The following is an 18,194-nucleotide window of genomic DNA, read 5'->3' on the forward strand; positions in this document are numbered from 1 at the left end:
CACTAGTTATGGCTAAGAGCAGTTCTGCTTACTTAAACTATTAGCACATCTCTGTGAGACAGAGTCCTTTACTGGGACCAACCATTTACTGTGTAAAACACGACTTTGTATATTTTCATATTAATAAAAGTAATAAATAAACATCTCTAAAAATGCTAGTTTCTTTGAATTTTCAAGTTGCTTTTTGGAAAAAAAAAGCCTCCCCAGAGAATACAATTCACCACAAACTGACTGTAAAAGTATTCAGCATCTCCAGGCACAAGGGATGGACTATTTCTTCAATGGCAGTCATTAAAGGGAGCAGCTTACTGTGCCAAGACACCTTAGTCACACAGCACACAACACACTATGGTATTTTAAACTGCTGAGTGGCCCCTCAGCAGGTACTTCATAGTACTATTTGCAAGAGGGCTCACTAAGAAAAAAACAACACAAAGGTTTTTGATGGCAAAAGATAGGCCGTCTTAAAATGTTTGAGGACATGACGTGCTGGCAAGCCACCAGGAGGCAGAGGGAAGGAGATGCTCACCAGAGGTTCACCAGGAACACGTGCTCAATCTCCTGCAGGATTTCCAGCTCCCTGAACACGTTGCGAACCTCGTCCCTTTCGATGCACTGCTGCTTGTTCATGTACTTCATGGCATACATCTTCTCAGTATCTCTCTTCTGCACAATGCACACCTAAAATACAGCAAAAGCGGGGGAAAAGATATAAGGTTTAGCAAAATGTTCTGTATCCTCACTTGCTGCTTTACCTAGCTGAGTAAACCAATTTCAGAGCCGTCTTCTGAGTGATGACGGAGCTCCCGACAAACCCAGCGCTGGCCTGCAGCTGACAGGAGGGCTGGGAGAAGCGCCCGGAGCGGGCGGCTCCGCACACACCAACACCAGCTGCAGCCACAGCCCCATCAGCGCTTTGTAACCACAACTTGTGTCAGGAACAAACCGAACCGACGCCGCACACCCAAGCACCCCCACCACGAGTTTGGTCTCCTGCTGCTGGCCCGTCTGGCCAGCCTCCCGTGTGGCTACCAGGCCCTCGCCACTCAGTGCTGCCAGCCCGGTCCCCGCGCTGTGCCGTGGCATCCGTGCCCCTGGGGATGGCACCGGGCACTGCTACGGGACAGCCTCCCCGCGGGGAGCCCTCCCTGCGAGCCCCGGGCTCGGGGCCTGACTCCAGGTCGGCTGCGGGGAGTCGCTGGGGGCCCTCCCAGGGCTGACTCGATTCTGCTCACGTCCACCGGGCACGAATTTCCAGCAGGGCCGGGGGTTCAGCCAGATTCCCCCGATGGCATTTCCTTTGGTGCTGCTCCCCGAGACTCCTCTGACTCCTGACGACGCTCTAATTAGCAAGGTAACTATTTTAAAATGAATTAATGAACATTATACATGTGGTATAATTACGTCTGTCCTCTTTTAATTATCAGACGACATGCTTACGATTACAACGTGCTGCATGTATTTTCTTCGGAAAAAATAAAATAAAATCTGGCGGTTTGCTCCTACAGCCTTCATCTGGAACACCACGGCGAGGCCGACCCCAGGTGACTTCTCGCTGCCCGTCCGAGCCGTGGCACCTGCGCCGCGCGGGGCACAGCCAGGCTGGGGCTTCTCTGGCTGGCAGCAAACGTCACGCAGGGCCCTAAGCCTCTGAACTCCGCTGCACTTCTAAAAAGCTCCCATTAATAACAATTTGCAAGTGCTAATGGCACATAATATAATATCATCAAGGACACGTTACAGCAAGAAGGTGACAAAATAATGAGTGGTTATCATTAGCCTGATAAAAACATCCCAATTAGCGATACACACTCAAATTATGGGGATTATTTAGCAGTTGTCACTGCGATTACTGTACGAACAGAGAATTACGGATTTTAATAACTACGTGCACACCTCAGACCCCGTGCTAAAGGCTGCCTTCCCAGCTGCCATCTCCCAAGTGATCTGAGCTGCACAAACCAGCTCTGGGCCCGGGGCCGCCAGGGCCCCCCTCGCTGGGGACAGAGCGTGGCCGCAGGCCCGGTCCCGCGGCAAGCAGGGCGAGCAGGCCTCGGCTCCAGGGCGAGGGGCCCGTGGCCACAGCTGCGGGGAGGGCAGCCCCGGCCACGCTCCGCCAGGCCCAGCAGAACGAGCGAGGGCTCCTGGAGCCCCGTCCCTGCCACCGGCGCTGCCCAGCGGTGCCAAAGCTGCTCGCCTGCAGCTTTTGCTGGGAGCGGTGATAAAAATCCATCGGCTGAAACCCTGCTTACTGCAGGTTAAACGGCAGTGAACTACCTGGCGCAGGGCAAAGCACCCGCAGGATCTGACTTAAAGCAGACTGAGCTGGCTGTATGCTTAATAAGCCAAGCAAAAGTAACTCTATTTTTTAATTTCTTTGAACTGAAAGACCTAACAACATGTCTTTAAAACATGGACGCTGCTTTTCTAAAAACAAGCCTTTCACTAACAGCATTCCAGACACTGAACAACATCCTCTTCTGATTTCAGTCTGTGTCACATTAAGGCTGGAAGCACATTCATTTCTAAATCTTTCTTTTGTTTGTTTTGGTTTAGATTTTGACTTTCAGTATTTTCACATGTATTGCTTTTCACATTTCTGTCATTTGCTTTTTGTTTCTCTGCAGGGAAAAGGGACACCCAGTAGAATAAATGAGAAAGTGATGGAAGATTCCTGTACTCTGCAATCATCGTAAGTAGTTTTCTGAAATGGAACAGCATCACCTAAATACAAAGTAATTCCAGTTTCAAGGGCTCTAGAAACTTTTATTCTCTATTTCCTGGAAAAAAAAACCAAACACCTGAGAGTCAATAGGAACGTTCTGCTTATCGTCAAGCCTCACAGATTGCCGGCTGGGGGCAGCCCCATGGGAGCAGAGGGAGGTGCCGGTGCCAGAGTGGTGCTGGCGAGGCCCCACGGCACAAGGCAAAGGGCGCCAGGACAAGTCTTCAGTGCCCCAGGCGCTCCTCCAGGGCTCAGGCATGCTGTTTGCACTGCTGTCACCCCTACAGCCATTAATGGTTAAGGACAACGTTAATGCAGTTCTTGGCAGGGCCTAGCACTAGCCTACAATGTAAGGAGTGCTGTTGGTCCTGCCCTCGCCTGGCACGGACGTTTAGGTCCTCCGTGGCAGCAGGAATCCTTCCTACAATGTCTGCGATTACAGAAATATGTCCCATGCACAGACACGTAAGTGCCCAACACGCACCTCTGTCTGCTTCTCTGCTCGTGCATCTGCTCCTGTGGAAGCAAGAACCATCTACTTGGTAACAAGTCTAAGTGGTTTTTTATATTAATCTCGATCCATTTTTCAAGTAGATCTACAAAGCGAAGCGACACAAGAAAGCAAAAGAAGAGACTACTTTGTCCTCATCCTGCATAACGTGGTCCCTCGCTGCACAAAGGAAAATTTCGGTGCTTAAATGCAGCCATTAGAAGAAATTGTATGTAATGCTGCCAGATTTGCAATGCAGAAGGCAGGCATCAGCTGGCAGTATATTGCTCAAGACATGGCACATAAAAGATTTAATAGAGTCCCAGATACCCTGAGCATTCAGCTGCTGCCAAATGGTTTGTATACAGCTGCCTTTGCTTTTATTGCATTAAAGGCACAAAGGGTTTGGAACTTGCATTTACTATTCAGGACATGAGATGTGCATTTAACATCTCCCATTTCGATCTCACTTTATGGGGCCCCAGACAATGACAACGCCTGTATTGTCATCATAGCTGGCGGCTTGTTTTCATCCGAATCTGGGGCAATCTCGGTCTTTGCTCAACAGCCCAATCTATTGCATTAATTTAGAGGAGACTAACAAGGATCACTGACCTAGATGATGCCCCCCAAAAAAAAGTAATGGGAGGGGAAAATGGACTACTGGCTTTGTAATACCCATCTTCTTTATGTAGGTGTTACTGTTAAAGCACACAGCACACGAGCGTGTCTGCATGTGCAGATATGCGTAAAGGCATCAGAGTCCTTTGGGTCTTCTCAAAACAAGCCCAACTTGTCCAAGCTTGGGCAGAGCCACAAGCACAACCCAACATGTTTTAAAGTTTCCCGGTACGTTCCCAAACTCCTTTATGCAACCTGCACCAGGCAAGGAGGACGCACTGCACACGCGCTGAGCACCTCACAAACACCTTTTACAAGACAGACGTGTTTAAAGGGAAGCTCGAACACGCAGAGGGACTGAGGCAGTGGCAGGGCCCGGCACCCGCTGCGGGGCTGACCGCCGGCAGCTCTGCTGGCTCGGCTGCTGACACCTCCTCCCCAGCCACACTCACGTGTGCCGCACATCTGACGCATTCTGCAGGACCGTCCGTGCGGGTCTCCACGCGGCGTGCAGGTGAGCTGCTCCTTCACAACACTTCATGTTGACAGAGCTGCCGTTGTACCTCGTGCTTACAGTGTGTTCTCGGCAGGCAGAGCACTGAAGGATCCAGCCTTAGCCCCCCTGACCCCCATTTCCCACCCAGGAGCCTTCCATCGCTGCCTTGCCGCCTCCCCGGCCGGCAGACGTGGCTGCGCCGCTCCCGGCCGCTGCTGTCAGGTGCCAGCACCCGGCCGGTTTCCCCGGCCTCGGCACTGAGCTGTCCCTGCGGCCTCCCGCTGCCAGGACACCTCACCCTCTGCTGAGCTGACAGCAAATCCGTCCATTTAAAAACTTAAAAGAAATGAGACACCCTCCTGCAGAGCGGGGTCATGGCAGGAGCACTGGCTCGAGCCCCAGGGGCCACTGAGGCTGGTGGGCGGACGGACGGACGGACAGACAGACAGACGATGGACAGACGGACGGACGCGGGCTGTGCGGATGCACGCAGGGCAGGGGAGGCAGCGCGGGCGGAGGAGGCGGCGGGCAGGCGGCGGGAGGCACGAGGCCGGTCATCCGCAGCTCCCATCCACTGCTGCTGGAGCAGCCGGGGGGTGCCCGTCTGTGCCGGCTGCTAACTGCCTCAGGGAAAACATTCCGAACTGCAAATATCCGACCACCAATTAAGGTTTTGAAACCAAAAAAACCACCAAAAATCAATACTGGGTGTATCTGAGGAACCTACGTGCCGACCAGCTCACACCATCCGAAGCACGACTGCTCCTGGCCCGGGGATGAGCCCCGCGGTTTCCGGAGGAAGCACACACGTCATTTACCCTCGCACAGACATCTTAGGGCAAAGCCTGGGGATAAACCTGCCTCTGTAGAATCACAGCACTCTTTGTCACTCAGTGGATTAAGCAGCAACAGCAGAAACAAAGTTCACAAACTGCTAGGAATTATCTGACTTCTTATTCCTCTGCATCACTCACTGAGCTACTGCTTTTAAGAGTTACTTCTATTTTCCACCCAACCATGCTGTAAATTGGAGTGGAATCAGAGAGCAGAGATTTGGTTGTCGTTTTTTTGTTGTTGTTGTCCAGGGGACGGCAAGACATTTTTTTCACTGGAAATTTTTTTGCTATTGTTCTTGTTATTTTAGGATATTTTCCCTGATCCTCTGGATTTTTGCAGCTCTGTACATTTTTCAGTCCAACTTACTTGCTATCTTTTAGGCAGGCAGGCTTTGCCTTTTCTCCTTTAGAAATTCAGTAACTTTTTTCCTGCTGATTCTGAATGAATCCAATGGGCTGAAATCCCCACTCAGATGAAAGGTCATGTAATCATTTAATAGCATGTCCTGACTTATCTCAAGCTAATTATAATGGAACAGCACAATTTGTCTGTGGGCTCAAACAAAAGCAAGTACTTTGCATTCTGGGCAGTATCTGCGAAGCTGATAAATACTTGAGATTGCTTGATCTCAGCTACCCAAAGATTATTTTTCCTTCTACTGAGGCAGACGTCATCTTAAATTAAGGCACTCAAGATCCCATCCTCTGCAGGACATTACTGTCACATCTGATGCAAATGCACAGAGATGGGTTCAAGAAATCTTCCTCTTGCTTTGGGAATGTGAGCAGTAGATTTTCCAGAACCTCTTAATGGCTTCTGCCTTTGAAAGACCAGAAAATGCACTATAATCCTTACACACACAGAAATGGTATTGACGCCGGCTGATAGCCATCAAGAAGCTTCAGCGTACAAACCTGGATTTCGCTTATTTTGTTTTTAGAGCAGAGTCAATGCTTTGCATTAGCGAGTACTACACACTAACGTCAAACACCTTAATCCTACATGAAAGTGAACCACAGGAGAACACTGCTCCAGCTTGGAGAAGAGCTTATTCGGAGTGGTTACACCCGATCCAAACGTATTGACTTACACTCCCGTTCCTGCTGACTTCCTTTGGGTATTTGTGCCTGGGCTCCTGGACACGCAAAGTGTACGAAACTCCCATCAGATATTCAGATGGTTAAAAAAAAAATCCTCATATTTCCCACCGTGCAGAGATGACAAGCGCTGCAGCTACAAGCGGCCACTCCGGAACCGGCTGTTTATCGCAGCTGACGCATCGATGCCACCCGCAGGGCTTAGCTGACCCCAGCAGCACCCCCCAGCCATTAATCACCCAGAGCAGCAGATTTCAGCTCTCAGACATGAGCCAACTCCAATGAAGTCATTAGAAATCGACATGAGCAAAAGCACCGCCAGAATTTGCCCTAAACTTTTACCCAACAAAGAAAATACCAGTTGCCTCTGGCACCGAACAGCTTCTGCATCAATAGCTCAGGCACCAGGCGCCGCCTCCACGCGAGCACCACCGTGCCCCAGGCAGGACGTACCTTGCAGCCCTTCCCTTCAGGCTGGGCATGGAGCAGCAGCCACCACGCCTGTTGGCAGTGATGTGCCCGCTCTGTTCCTCTGCCCCCCGGAGACACCGCCTCAGCAAGGTGCAGCACCTCCCCAGAAAGGTTCGCTGCCGCCCCCCTTCCCATCCCTCGGGGCTGCGGATGCCCTCACGCCCTGACTGCAGGCAGTGACATCCGCCAATTATATTTTTACATATTTTTATGTATTATATTTTGCCGATTATATTTTTGCCGAAAGAAAGTTGATTTTCGGCTACCAGGAAAGTAACAAAAAGGGATCGAGTTATTCTGAAGAGGAACCAAAGACATTTGACGTGGCCACAGTATCACAGCTGCACAGTAGGCAGCATCAGCTACCCTGTTATTTAAAACCAATCTTCATATCCATTTTGTATTATGATTGCACTGATGGTAATTGAAATACAGTCTTTGCCTGGTAATTAACATCTGTGTAACATTGGTAATTAAAAAGATAATATTAATTTGTTCTACAGTTCTAATAAACATTAAGGATAAAACCATACAATCAAATTTTTTTTTAGCCATAGCCAAGATAACGAAGCTTAAAGCTGTCTCCTAGGTGTACTTGCAGTGATATAATTAAAATGTCCAGGATCCATTAGGCACACGAACCACGGCAAGCAGCTGGATGGAGCTCTGCTGGAAGCGCCTACCCGCTTCACAGGCAGGTCCTGACTTCTGTGTCCGGCCGGGAAGGACCCCGGGGCCCGGGTCACCCCTGCGGCACTGCACAAGCCCGAGCCCCGGTGCCGTGGACACGCAGGGGCGGACACCCTGCTGGGCGGTGACTGTGGCCCCACGTCCCCTGTGGCCGCTGCTCACCCCTTGCTATCGGCCAGCTATCGGCTCCCAGCAGGGGGCACGCTGAGGGACGCGGCGCTCCGTCCATAAATGCTGGGGTCCACCTGCAGGCCCACCTCCCGAGTCAGAGAATCACAGAATCATCCAGCCTGGAAAAAACCTCCAGGATCATCAAGTCCAACCATGCGCCTGACCTGCCGAGCCCACCGCGGAACCATGTCCCCTCGTGCCACAGGTCCTCCCCGCCCAGCCGGGGTACGGTCTGCCAAGAGCCTCCACTGTCTGGGAGAGGTCTGCACAAAAACCATCTTCAGCCTTCCCTCAGGGGCACTCCCTGGGTCTTTCTGGCTGTTTTGATCCCATCATTACAGTGCCGGATCCCAGGCACTGCGCTACCAGCCATGGAAAACCAGCTCCTACAAAGCAAAAGAAGCACTGAGCTACAGGTTGCATCAGGTGTGAAACACCGACAGCATCTGACAAAAATCAACTCAAATTTACCAAATCAGATTTAGCCGATCTAAAGTGTTCCCGAAAAGGTCCCATTTGCGTTGGCTCTGACGAAAGCAGCCATCTGGCAGCTGGGTCCTGAGCAGGAGCTGTCCCGTCCCAGCGCCCCGACACGAGCGCAGGAGGCAGGAAGGGCAGAAGCGCTCGGGCACAGCCCGGAGAGCAGCCACGGGGAGCACGAAGCCGAGCAGGCCGGGCAGGAGGGGTTGGGAACAAAAGGGGAACTGAGGGCTACCTGACACACCCAACAGTAACACCGACGGACCCAGAGGACAGGACGTGGGCTGCGGAGTGCAGGAACCCTCAGCAGGAGCAGGCCCCGACGAGGTGCCCAGCACCGCGAGGACGCAGACCCCTGCAAGGCCTCTGAGCCCCACGGCTGCTGGCGAGGAGCCGACCCAGGAGCTGGCACAACGACTCGCAGAGGCTGGGGACACTGGTGTGGGTGCTGCAGGAGCCCCACCCCGCTCTCAGAGGGGACCCATTGCTGTAATACTGTCTGATCCTGAGTAAAAACATACTTTAAAACAATCAAAAGCCTTCATTGCTTTGATTATGCGGGTTATTTAACCAGAACTTTGTTCTGGGAACAGTTTTGACAATAGTGTCTCTGGCAGTGTTTTCCCCAACTATTATCTCCAGCACACAAAGACCCGTTTAAAGAATGGGACATCTGCAGCCCTGATCCCGGTGGCAATCTGCATAGCAATCTCCTGTACTATGCGACGCTGACGAACGAGGCACGGTGACACACGCCTGCACGGCTGCTGGCCGTGACGACGGCGCTTCTCAGCCCTTCCTCGTCTCCTCCAGCCCTCGGCCGTGCCTCTGAACGGGATCAGGCCGCGGTCACTGCTCAGGGCCGGGCCTGCACAGCACAGCAGTGCCGCATTTGGGCGCTCACCTGTGCAGCTCTGCTCCTCAAAACAACGTTCACCCCCAGGTGTAACGCGGAAACCGCTGCTCCTACCTCTGGTCATAACTGGTGCGGGTGGGATGCTGGTGCTCGCAGACTGGGACACGCACAGCACCAGTAGGTGCTCCTGCTGCACTCTGCTGTTTTTTGCAAGTACCTCCACATTTTTAGGCTCCTGAAAAGCGCACACCGGCTGGCACAGCAGCTCCGTATGGCCTTTGTGAGAGAGGTCTGTCCTGTGTGCTGGGCTGCACCAGATGCAGGCATCTGGCCTCCAGAGCAAGCTGGTACCATAAGCAGCTTTTCAGCAATTATCAATTTCAGCCAGTTTGGACCACATTATAGCTACATCTCAAAGAACAACAGCAAATATTTTAATAACACAGTTCCCTCTTCAGATGCAAAGGTCAAAATCAGAACCCATTTACTCAGGTATAAAGGAAATTCAAAGGTATTAAGTTACAACGAATGGAAAAAGCCTACAGTCCTCAGCAGACATGCTCTAAGCACAAGGTTAGCAGCTCAACACATCTGCTTTCACATCCTTACCTCAAGAGTTGATTTTATTTTTTATTCTGAACACCTCCCCATATTTTATACCTTAAGATATTTTTCACGGAGTCTTGCCGTTTCACATTTTCCCTGCCGAAAGTTACGCTTTATCACAAGATTGATGAAGGACTGGTTTGTGAGAACACCATAAATCATTAAAACCTCTTTAATTCAGCATGGCTGTTTGCTACAGCCAAGTTGTAACAGTAGCTGATAAAACTTTTATTCATAGCAAGCCTGCTGGTGTTTTCAGGTCATGTCAACACTTCCATTAAAAATCCCTTTCTCAGTTGCGTCTGATAGAGGTGAAAACCTCTTCCTACCTAAAATAAAAATTGTTGTTCAAGATAACATCTCAGTGTGTCACACCTCAGTAACTTTAGCTGTCTGGTCTTGAGAACGCGTTCATGCTCCTGTGTAAATCTGCAGAACTGCGAGTTGCACAGCCCGGACTGATCTGCATCGCGCTCACTCCTCTGCGTTCAAGGGGGAGGAAAACACGTAGAACGGGGGCAGCTGGGAGCGTGCTCAAACACATGCAAAGCTGCCATTGCAGGGTTTGTTTTGTTTTGTTTTGTTTTGCTTTGATTTTTTTTCAAAATGAACCTTATTTCTTATTTTATTTCTTATTTCTATTTCTATCTTGCTGTTGACATAAATTGCATCTAAATGTTAACACGACCAACACATAACCTGCCCCCCCCGGAAAAACTCATTACTGGTTCCTGTATCTAGCACGGTGGGAGCTGAGTTCTTCTATCTGGTGTCTACCTTGGAATCTTTTCCAACTTTCCTGAAAGAGTTGCTGAGGAGACAATGCAGAATGTTATCCACAAGCTCTGAATCCTGTGATTTAAAGCAATTTTGCATGGTTCAGATTAAACACTTCCTTTTCATGTCACGCTGAGAAAATAACATCTAGTCAGACATTAAGCAGATGTTTCTGTAATCGAGTTTTGGGGATGGGTGATTATTTGACTAGCAGCTCCAAAAAATACGTAGACTTCTATACCTCATCAGAGACATTAATCCAAATAAACAAGGAAAAACTAAGGATGTGATAGCATATAAACCAAAGAAATGAAAAAAGAAAAGAAGCACTGTCTTTTAGTTTTGTTTGCCTTTTTCCCTCACCCTCTCCCCTCGTGCAGACCTGCCATATGGTTTCATTGCTTGACAGAAATCATTGACAGCTACCTCAAAATCCGATGTCTTTACTAAATGCTGCAACACAGAAGTAAGCAGACTGTTCCTTTGGTCATAGCCTGGAATACGTGCCCTCCATGTGGCACTGCCCGGACGTGCTGACCTCAGGGACACACGAGAGCAGACGCCCGTGAGTGTCTGAAAGCAGACCCGCATCTTGTTTTCCGCTGCTGCGAGACCGGGAGGACAACCAGGGAGATGCGTTTTGAAGCTGCCACACTTCCAGGAACGCCTGACAGGCACCTACATTTTTGTACAGCTTCAGTCATGCCCATCTCTCTGCTAGGATTTTCTGGTCTTAATATTATTCGAAGAACAGCAGTGAAAAGTCCCGCCGATCTGCAGACCCCCCCGAGCACACTGTGACCCGTCCTCTTTCTGCCTTTTGGATGCACCCACCCTGAGCCCACCGCTTACTCCACATCAGCAGCAATCCCCGCATTTCTGTGAGCATCTGGAGCCCAGCAGACAACTCCAGTTAACAAGTCTTTTCTGAATAACATGTGAAAAATACATCTTCCTGAGGCTGACAAACAGTTTGAGTTAAGCCTTGTATTTGGAGTCATCTTTCATTACAGCCATAATTAGATTCTGTGATGTTCTACACGCCGGTCAAAGAGGTAGACAAGATGATTTTTTTAGTTACATATTTGATAAAACCTGGGAGCAGACGGAAATCTAATTATTTCCAATGAAGAATGGAGGGCTTTATTTAATCTCTGAACATAAATTAATGTTGTAGCTATTCCAGATCCCAAGGCCAAAACAATCCCTGTGCTATCTGGAAAAACCTCATCGCTCATCTTGAAAAGCTGCTGCCAGGCAATGGCCCTGCGAGCGGTGTGCCCTAGCAGCTAGGTTGCTGTGCTGCTGCCACAACGTGCCTCCCAGGCACAAGTGTCTCCATTGCTGAAGTAAATAAATGCAGGTGTAAACTCGCAGCCAAGGAAAAAGGCAGTACTCGTGTTCCACAATGCAAAACTTTCAGGAGGAATTTAATGAAACTCGCAGCCAGTTGCTTAATGTTCCACTGGCAGGAGCTTGCTTCATCGCACTGATGTGGTTATCACCAAATTCTCACGAAGAGATCTGCCCTGGTAGACATCTCATCTAGCGAAGGTCCCCTATACCAAAAGACCTTGTTTTTCGGCAGCAGGCAGAAGGGACTGCGAAGCAACCGTAAGAGCTATCACAGTGCAGATGCTTGTACCTAAGGTGCCAGCAAATTGTGAAGTGATTCCCAGCAGAAGGTGAGCAAAGCTCACTTCAGTTCATTAAAAACAGCTAATATGCCAAAGCTATAGGAAAACCTCTCAGATTTTGACACTGAGTGTTGGGTCTGCCAACTGGCAGCCAGCAATCAGAGTAAGTGTAAACAATTGCTACTTGACAGCAAATGCCTGCGTGTACATATTGTGCGCGCTGCACTGAGCACTAATTACTCCATCAGCTCCAGGTTTGAAGCCTGTAACTTGGCGGGATGGAAGTTTGGCCAGGTTATAGCTCCATCTGTTCATATTTCCTTTTTAATACTGCATTAAAATCCCCACTATCCTTCCCTTGGGAAAAAGGACAGTTCAGACCTAGACCTTGCAGGACGCGATCAAACATAGCTTTACTCTCCCTTGGTCCAACACTCAACACGAAGCCTTTGGAGCGCCACCCTCAGAGAACATGCCCCGCACTACCACAGTACAAGCAGCAAAAGTACCAGTGAGAAACCTCCATCTCAGAAGGCAGAGCATTAGCGATAACTTGTGGTTAAGACCATTGCTGACCCTTCTTTAGAAAAAACCAATGAAGTGCATGCGATGGCAGCTCCTCGAGGTGACGTCTCCTCCAGCCCCAGCACCCACCTCTGCATGTGCAGAAACTCAGCACACAAAACGCACCGAGTCCCTTGCTCACGACGAATCCGTTGCAATTCCTTCTAGCCACCAGCTCCTGTCACGGCGTGCTGGGGCGAGCCGTGTCTCCTGGGAGAGGAGGCTGCGGGGGCAGACGGGCGCGTGGACTGCCAACAGCCCAGGGGCTGCCTCCAGCCCGGATGGGGAACGTGCTCCTAAGAAGCCAGGGCCCTACCTCACATGCCTTCCTGTCAAACCTACCCAACACCACTGAACAATATCGTATTACCAAAATGAAGAAATATGCTTTGAGCACTCAACAGCACAGAAGAGGATCTTCCTACTGCAGCTCTCCCATTAGGCACTGTGGAGCTTTTATGCTTCCGCTAATTAATCCTGCCGAGTTATTCACCGTCCCTCAAGCGGCCCATCACCACAAACATCCCCACGCACAGCAGACAGCAGTTACTCAGCTGAGTAATCGCTGTGCCTTCAGCCAAGCACCCAGAAGAGCCAGCAGCTACCGCGTGCAGCGCTGCGTGACCAGCGCGGGGAGAGCTCCGGCACAGCGAGCGGTGCTCGCTGGGTTAGCGGCACGGGGCATGGCAAGGGGCACGGCAACGACTGAGCTCATCGCTCATCAGTTTTGCTATCCACAGAACCTTTCAGCAGATTCATCTGGCATTGCATTGGGATATTTCCGTAACACTCTACTGTTTCTGAATGACCACGGAAAATGATGGCTTTTTCCATACACTTGCCAACGAATGTGAATAAACCCTAATCCATCACTTACTTGACAATGCTTCATACATAAATTATTTGCTCTCCTGTCTCACTGCCTGTGTGACATTAGGTCATTTCTGAAGTTGTTCGGTCCATCTTGTCTTTGGCACTGAAGATTGCTCTTACTAATTACTAATATCTAATAATAATCTAATATCTACTAATAATTACTAATATCAGTCTAAGGCGTTCCTAAAGTGCTGCTATAAATGATAATCTTTCTTCACTATTTTTTCAGTGAGTTGTCCTGTCTTACATCTTATAGTATTTACTGCCCAATATGTACTTAAAATTATCAACTGTGAGATGCTTCCTCTAACTAAAATACCCTTTGACACAAAAGCGTGCCAAATTAGGCATTTCACAACTATAAAAACAGAATTTGCAATGTAAAGATTAAAATAATTTCCCATGTTTGTGCAGAGCACCTTGAAACCAGTGGCTCCTTTGTGGTTTCGTAGCTCTCCCCATTCAGTGCACAAACTGATTACATGATGGTGCAGTTATCTGTCTCACAGCTCCACTGCGCTGCTGTTGCCCAGAACTTCTGCCACGCTACTGCATGCTGACATTGTCCATTTTCAACCTGTATATTGAATTCTTTGTAAAAAAAGGGTCAGCAGTTGTCTTAACTTACTTTTTTTCTTCTAATATCAATATAATATCATATGTAATTTTTACATTCATTATACTGTAATATTTTATTATAATATATTTTTTAATCAAACACAGCTGCACATCTAGAGGCAGCCTACGGCTATGACGCCCTACTTTATAAAAAAAAGTTGGTGTACATACACATTATTAGAATGATGGGTTATTGACAACCCTGACAACAGATCCTTCACCTGTTCCAACACAAACCCGACTTCTCAGAAAATGAGTACAGTATATTTTATGTGAATTGAGAGTATAACTCCGCCGGTATGTTGTGCGTGGGGTCTTTGACAATTTGAAGGCTGTGCGTGTAAAGTCTCTAATAGCACTTCAGAGCTGATCTAACAGGCTGACACAACTTGGGAAAAGAGAAAATACTAGTCTGGTATCACAAGGACTGCATCTTAAGATAAATCCTTCCTTTCCAATTAGAGCTGCTATCTCTCTTTGAGGGACTGATCCACGTCGGAAAAACCCTCATGTTAATTAGGAGATAAGCGGAGAATTGGGAAGTAACCTTATTTCCAAGTACAGGCAAAATGACTAGAAGAGACAACACGATTTCCCAAAGGATTCAGCTTTTGGAAGAACACCTGAAGCATATTTATTTCAGACTCTACCTCGCTGGAAACGCTCTCCACCCCGGCCTCAGGAGTACGCTCCAAGGAAAACAATGGGGGTCACACTGGCCCTAGAGGAGGCAGCCGCTCACTGTCCAAACAGAGGTACCAAAGGAGAGGGCGCGCAGTCTGCAGCGGGTGCCGTTTACTGTTTTCACTAATGACCTCGATAATGGCAAACAAGCAGCTGGGGGAGAGCGGGAGCGCTGCACACCGGGTAGGAATGCGGAACGGTCTGGACCAACAGCAGGCGGGCCCTGCGAGGTGGGATGAACCCCGGGGACCAGGGCTGGGTATGGCACCTGGGCACGAACAATCAGACACATCGCCCAAAAGAGAGCAAGAGGAGTGTTTTATGAAGAAAAACTGCTTGAAGTCAGCTCGTTGGCTTAAAAAGGGTTGACTGAAGGAGACATAAATCCTCAAATACACCAAACGATGCTGCAAATCAGAAGAGAATAATTTATTTTTTATATCCAAGGTCAACAGCACAGGTAATAAATGGCAACACGGAAGATTCAGGTTACTTACTGAGAAAGTTTCTAAGGCTAGGCACAGCAAGATACCGAAACAGACTGCAGGGGGATCCTCAACAGCAGTGCACAGCTTCCAGCACCAGATAGCGGTAGTAACAGTCTAGATAAATATCTGCTAAAATTGACACAGTGACCCTCCCTTGGAGTGGGAAAAGGCTTTCAGATTTCTTGCAGCCCTGGTGTTACCCTCACTCCATGGGAAACAAGGCACTTCCACCCAACTGTCTGTCCTGATTGTCCAGTTTCTTCCTTCCCGAGTAACTTTTGAAGTAGCCAACTTCAACCAAGACTGAAAGAAACTAAATGTCTTAAAAAAAACGAATTTCTTGCAGGTTGTGTAAAAAATCAGGCAAAGAGAACCCGAAGTATTGCCTCCCCTGAGGAAAAAGCAAGCAAACTACCATTGCTGTCTTGTACTTGACAGCCCCTAACTGCCACGTTAGCAGCTGTACCGCTGCAGAACGGTCATATCACACGCTGAGTTTTCCCAACAGCGTTATTAAGGGAAAGACAGATGGAGGGAAGCAGCATTCAAGAACTCAAACCTAATGGAAATCGCATTCTACTTCTGCTGTTTACAAAGCCTTTATTTTATGGCCATTTTCTAAGAACCTCTTCAGTAGCGACAGGCTGAGCAGCCTGACCTTTCTGTGTTCCTGTTTTTTTGTTTCCCTGTTTCCCCAATGCTGAAAGCATTAAAGCATTAGCAGAAAGATACATCAACAGAGACAAAAAAAAAAAAAAAAAGAGCAGGTACCCAGGTACCTAAATGACAGAATAGAATACAGGAATACAGCTCCGGCATGAGAATTAGTCATTTCTGTCTCTCCTTCCCCCGAATCCATCCATCTTGAGGGGAGAATTAAATGAGAAATGGAGTACAGTGCACAACCGTTTGGACACGTTAGGAAAAAGGTTTTCCACTGCTGAAGAGCAGTGCGGTGCCCAGGATGCAGGGTGTGCTCCAGAACAGCTTTCCACGTGCACACCAAGCCCCTCGCTTGTGCTACACGCAAGGGACCCGGCGAGCTCACCCCCGCAGCACCCATCCCTGAGCTGCGACGGAGCGAAGCTTTCTGTGCCTGGGCAAGCATTTGAGAAGCGCACTGCGCTTGGCTGAATTAATTCATGATCAGAAAGCATCCAGACAAACACTGAGCTTCTGAGCAACTGGGGAGAGCAGCGCCCACCTGTTACTGGCAAAACATTACCCTTTGTGCAGCGCATGAGTTGCTGGTTTCCTGAAGCGCTTCCTCACGAAGCAGGTATTCTGAGGGCACTTTTTTTTTTTTTAAGGAAAGTTTCTCCAGGCACTGGGAGAATGAAAACCCTTTGGAAAATATCCAGTATGGTGTACTTTGACAATTCCACATATCTTCTGGCCACACTTTGCAGGCATCAGATGTGACGGTGTCCACACACTGTGCAGGCGAAAGAACAGCAACGCTGCACTGATGGGAAGGACTGGGTGGCACGCTCGGACACGAGGAGCGTGCTTTGTATGAACCACTGCCTAAAGAGGAAAAGTGTGTCTGAAACACACCTGTATTTACACCACAGGACTCCAGGATCCCCCTGTTTTGTAAGGAATGTGGTCAGACATAATGGCTTTGAGCCCCATACATAACCAGGGCTGAGGCTACCTGGGCTAGACAAATGTGGCAAATTGTATAGCTTTTATAATACAATTAGGTAGTGAGACTGTACGGCTCATCTGCTTCCCAGGGAACAAGAGGTATAAATAAAGACTGCCTGGAAAAACACAGACCATTTACAAGAGTTGATCTTACGCCAGCACCATATCCTGCCACTTGTAAAGGACACTTACAGACACAGGAGACCTGGCACAGTACACAATTAGAACATAGCATGTAGCTCAAATCTATAATTTTGGTGCTTCCTCCCGTTGGGGCCAATGACCCGCAAAAGGAAGGCAGCCTCTAACAAATATCACCTATGTTTATGATCATTAATAAAATCCCAATTACTGTTGTTGGCTTGTGTGCAGCTCCTGTATTCACCACTGTACAAACAGAAGGATGGAGCCGTACCCAGTGCAGCTTCTCTGGATTTATGTCGGTACAATTGCTATGAGGAACAGATTTGCTTCTAAGCAGTGCACAGACACTTGCATAGGAAGTCAAGAATTTCAGACGTCTTTGAATGCTGACCCAATCCACAAGAACAAATACATCACGAGAAGACAAGGAGCAAGTCTCATTCTGCAAACATCATTGAATCACGGTGCTGCCTAGAATAACAAAGAGGGCACACCCCATAATCCTCTGGGTAAATCCAGAAAATATTTACTCTAATAAACTCATATAGAAGTGCTTAGGGAATATTTGCTGTATCATGCTAACATGTTCAAAATTTCATAAGAACAGAGGACATTGTTACTTATCATTTATGACATTAAGTGGTTCGTAATTAGATTGTCCAACCACCAGCATGAACAGAACGCTCAAAACTCATAAACTGCAGCTTCTAAAGACTTGCAGATGACTTGGACATCCAATTTAGCTTAAATTTAATTGTTGCCAAATCCTGCATCTGATGCTGAAATATCCCGTGCTCTCGGTTCAATTAACTAGCTTGTGGGGGTGTGCTGTATGATTGCTTGTCAGAACAAAAAAAAAGATCCAAATGCTAGCCATATTTAAGCCACTGAGAAATTTATAATTAACATTAGCAAAGCAGGGCACATTTTTTTTTTATTTTAAAAACAAGACGTTTCAATGTTGGCCATGTTAGATCAGCAGTCTGCACGTTGGCTGCGCTGCTGGCACAGAGAGCTGTCAAAGGCACCGTCAAAGAAGAGGCACAGCCTCTTTGCAAAGACTACAGATGAACACAGCCGAGCTGGAGTTTCTCTTACAAGCAATGCTGGAAGAACACGACCTCCAGCTTTTTCACTTCTGCATCTGCTGCCATCACTGCAACGGGTGCTACAGCATCTCCTCCTCCCCTCAAAAGACCTACGGCTCTCTGTCTCC

The 18,194-nt window shown here is 48.5% G+C and overlaps 1 protein-coding gene across 2 annotated transcripts in view; it reads right to left on the reverse strand.

Annotated features, from left to right (window-relative positions):
- STK32C (serine/threonine kinase 32C) overlaps window positions 1-18,194 on the reverse strand; it is a 90,697-nt gene that overhangs the window by 15,227 nt on the left and 57,276 nt on the right. For both annotated transcript variants that reach the window (XM_080596665.1, XM_080596664.1), the window contains one exon: window positions 530-681. In XM_080596665.1, the coding sequence (XP_080452791.1) occupies window positions 530-681 (152 nt within the window). The remainder of the gene's footprint in view (window positions 1-529; window positions 682-18,194) is intronic.

The sequence above is a fragment of the Anser brachyrhynchus genome, assembly GCF_964034855.1.
Source record: "Anser brachyrhynchus genome assembly, chromosome: 6".
NCBI lineage: Eukaryota > Metazoa > Chordata > Aves > Anseriformes > Anatidae > Anser > Anser brachyrhynchus.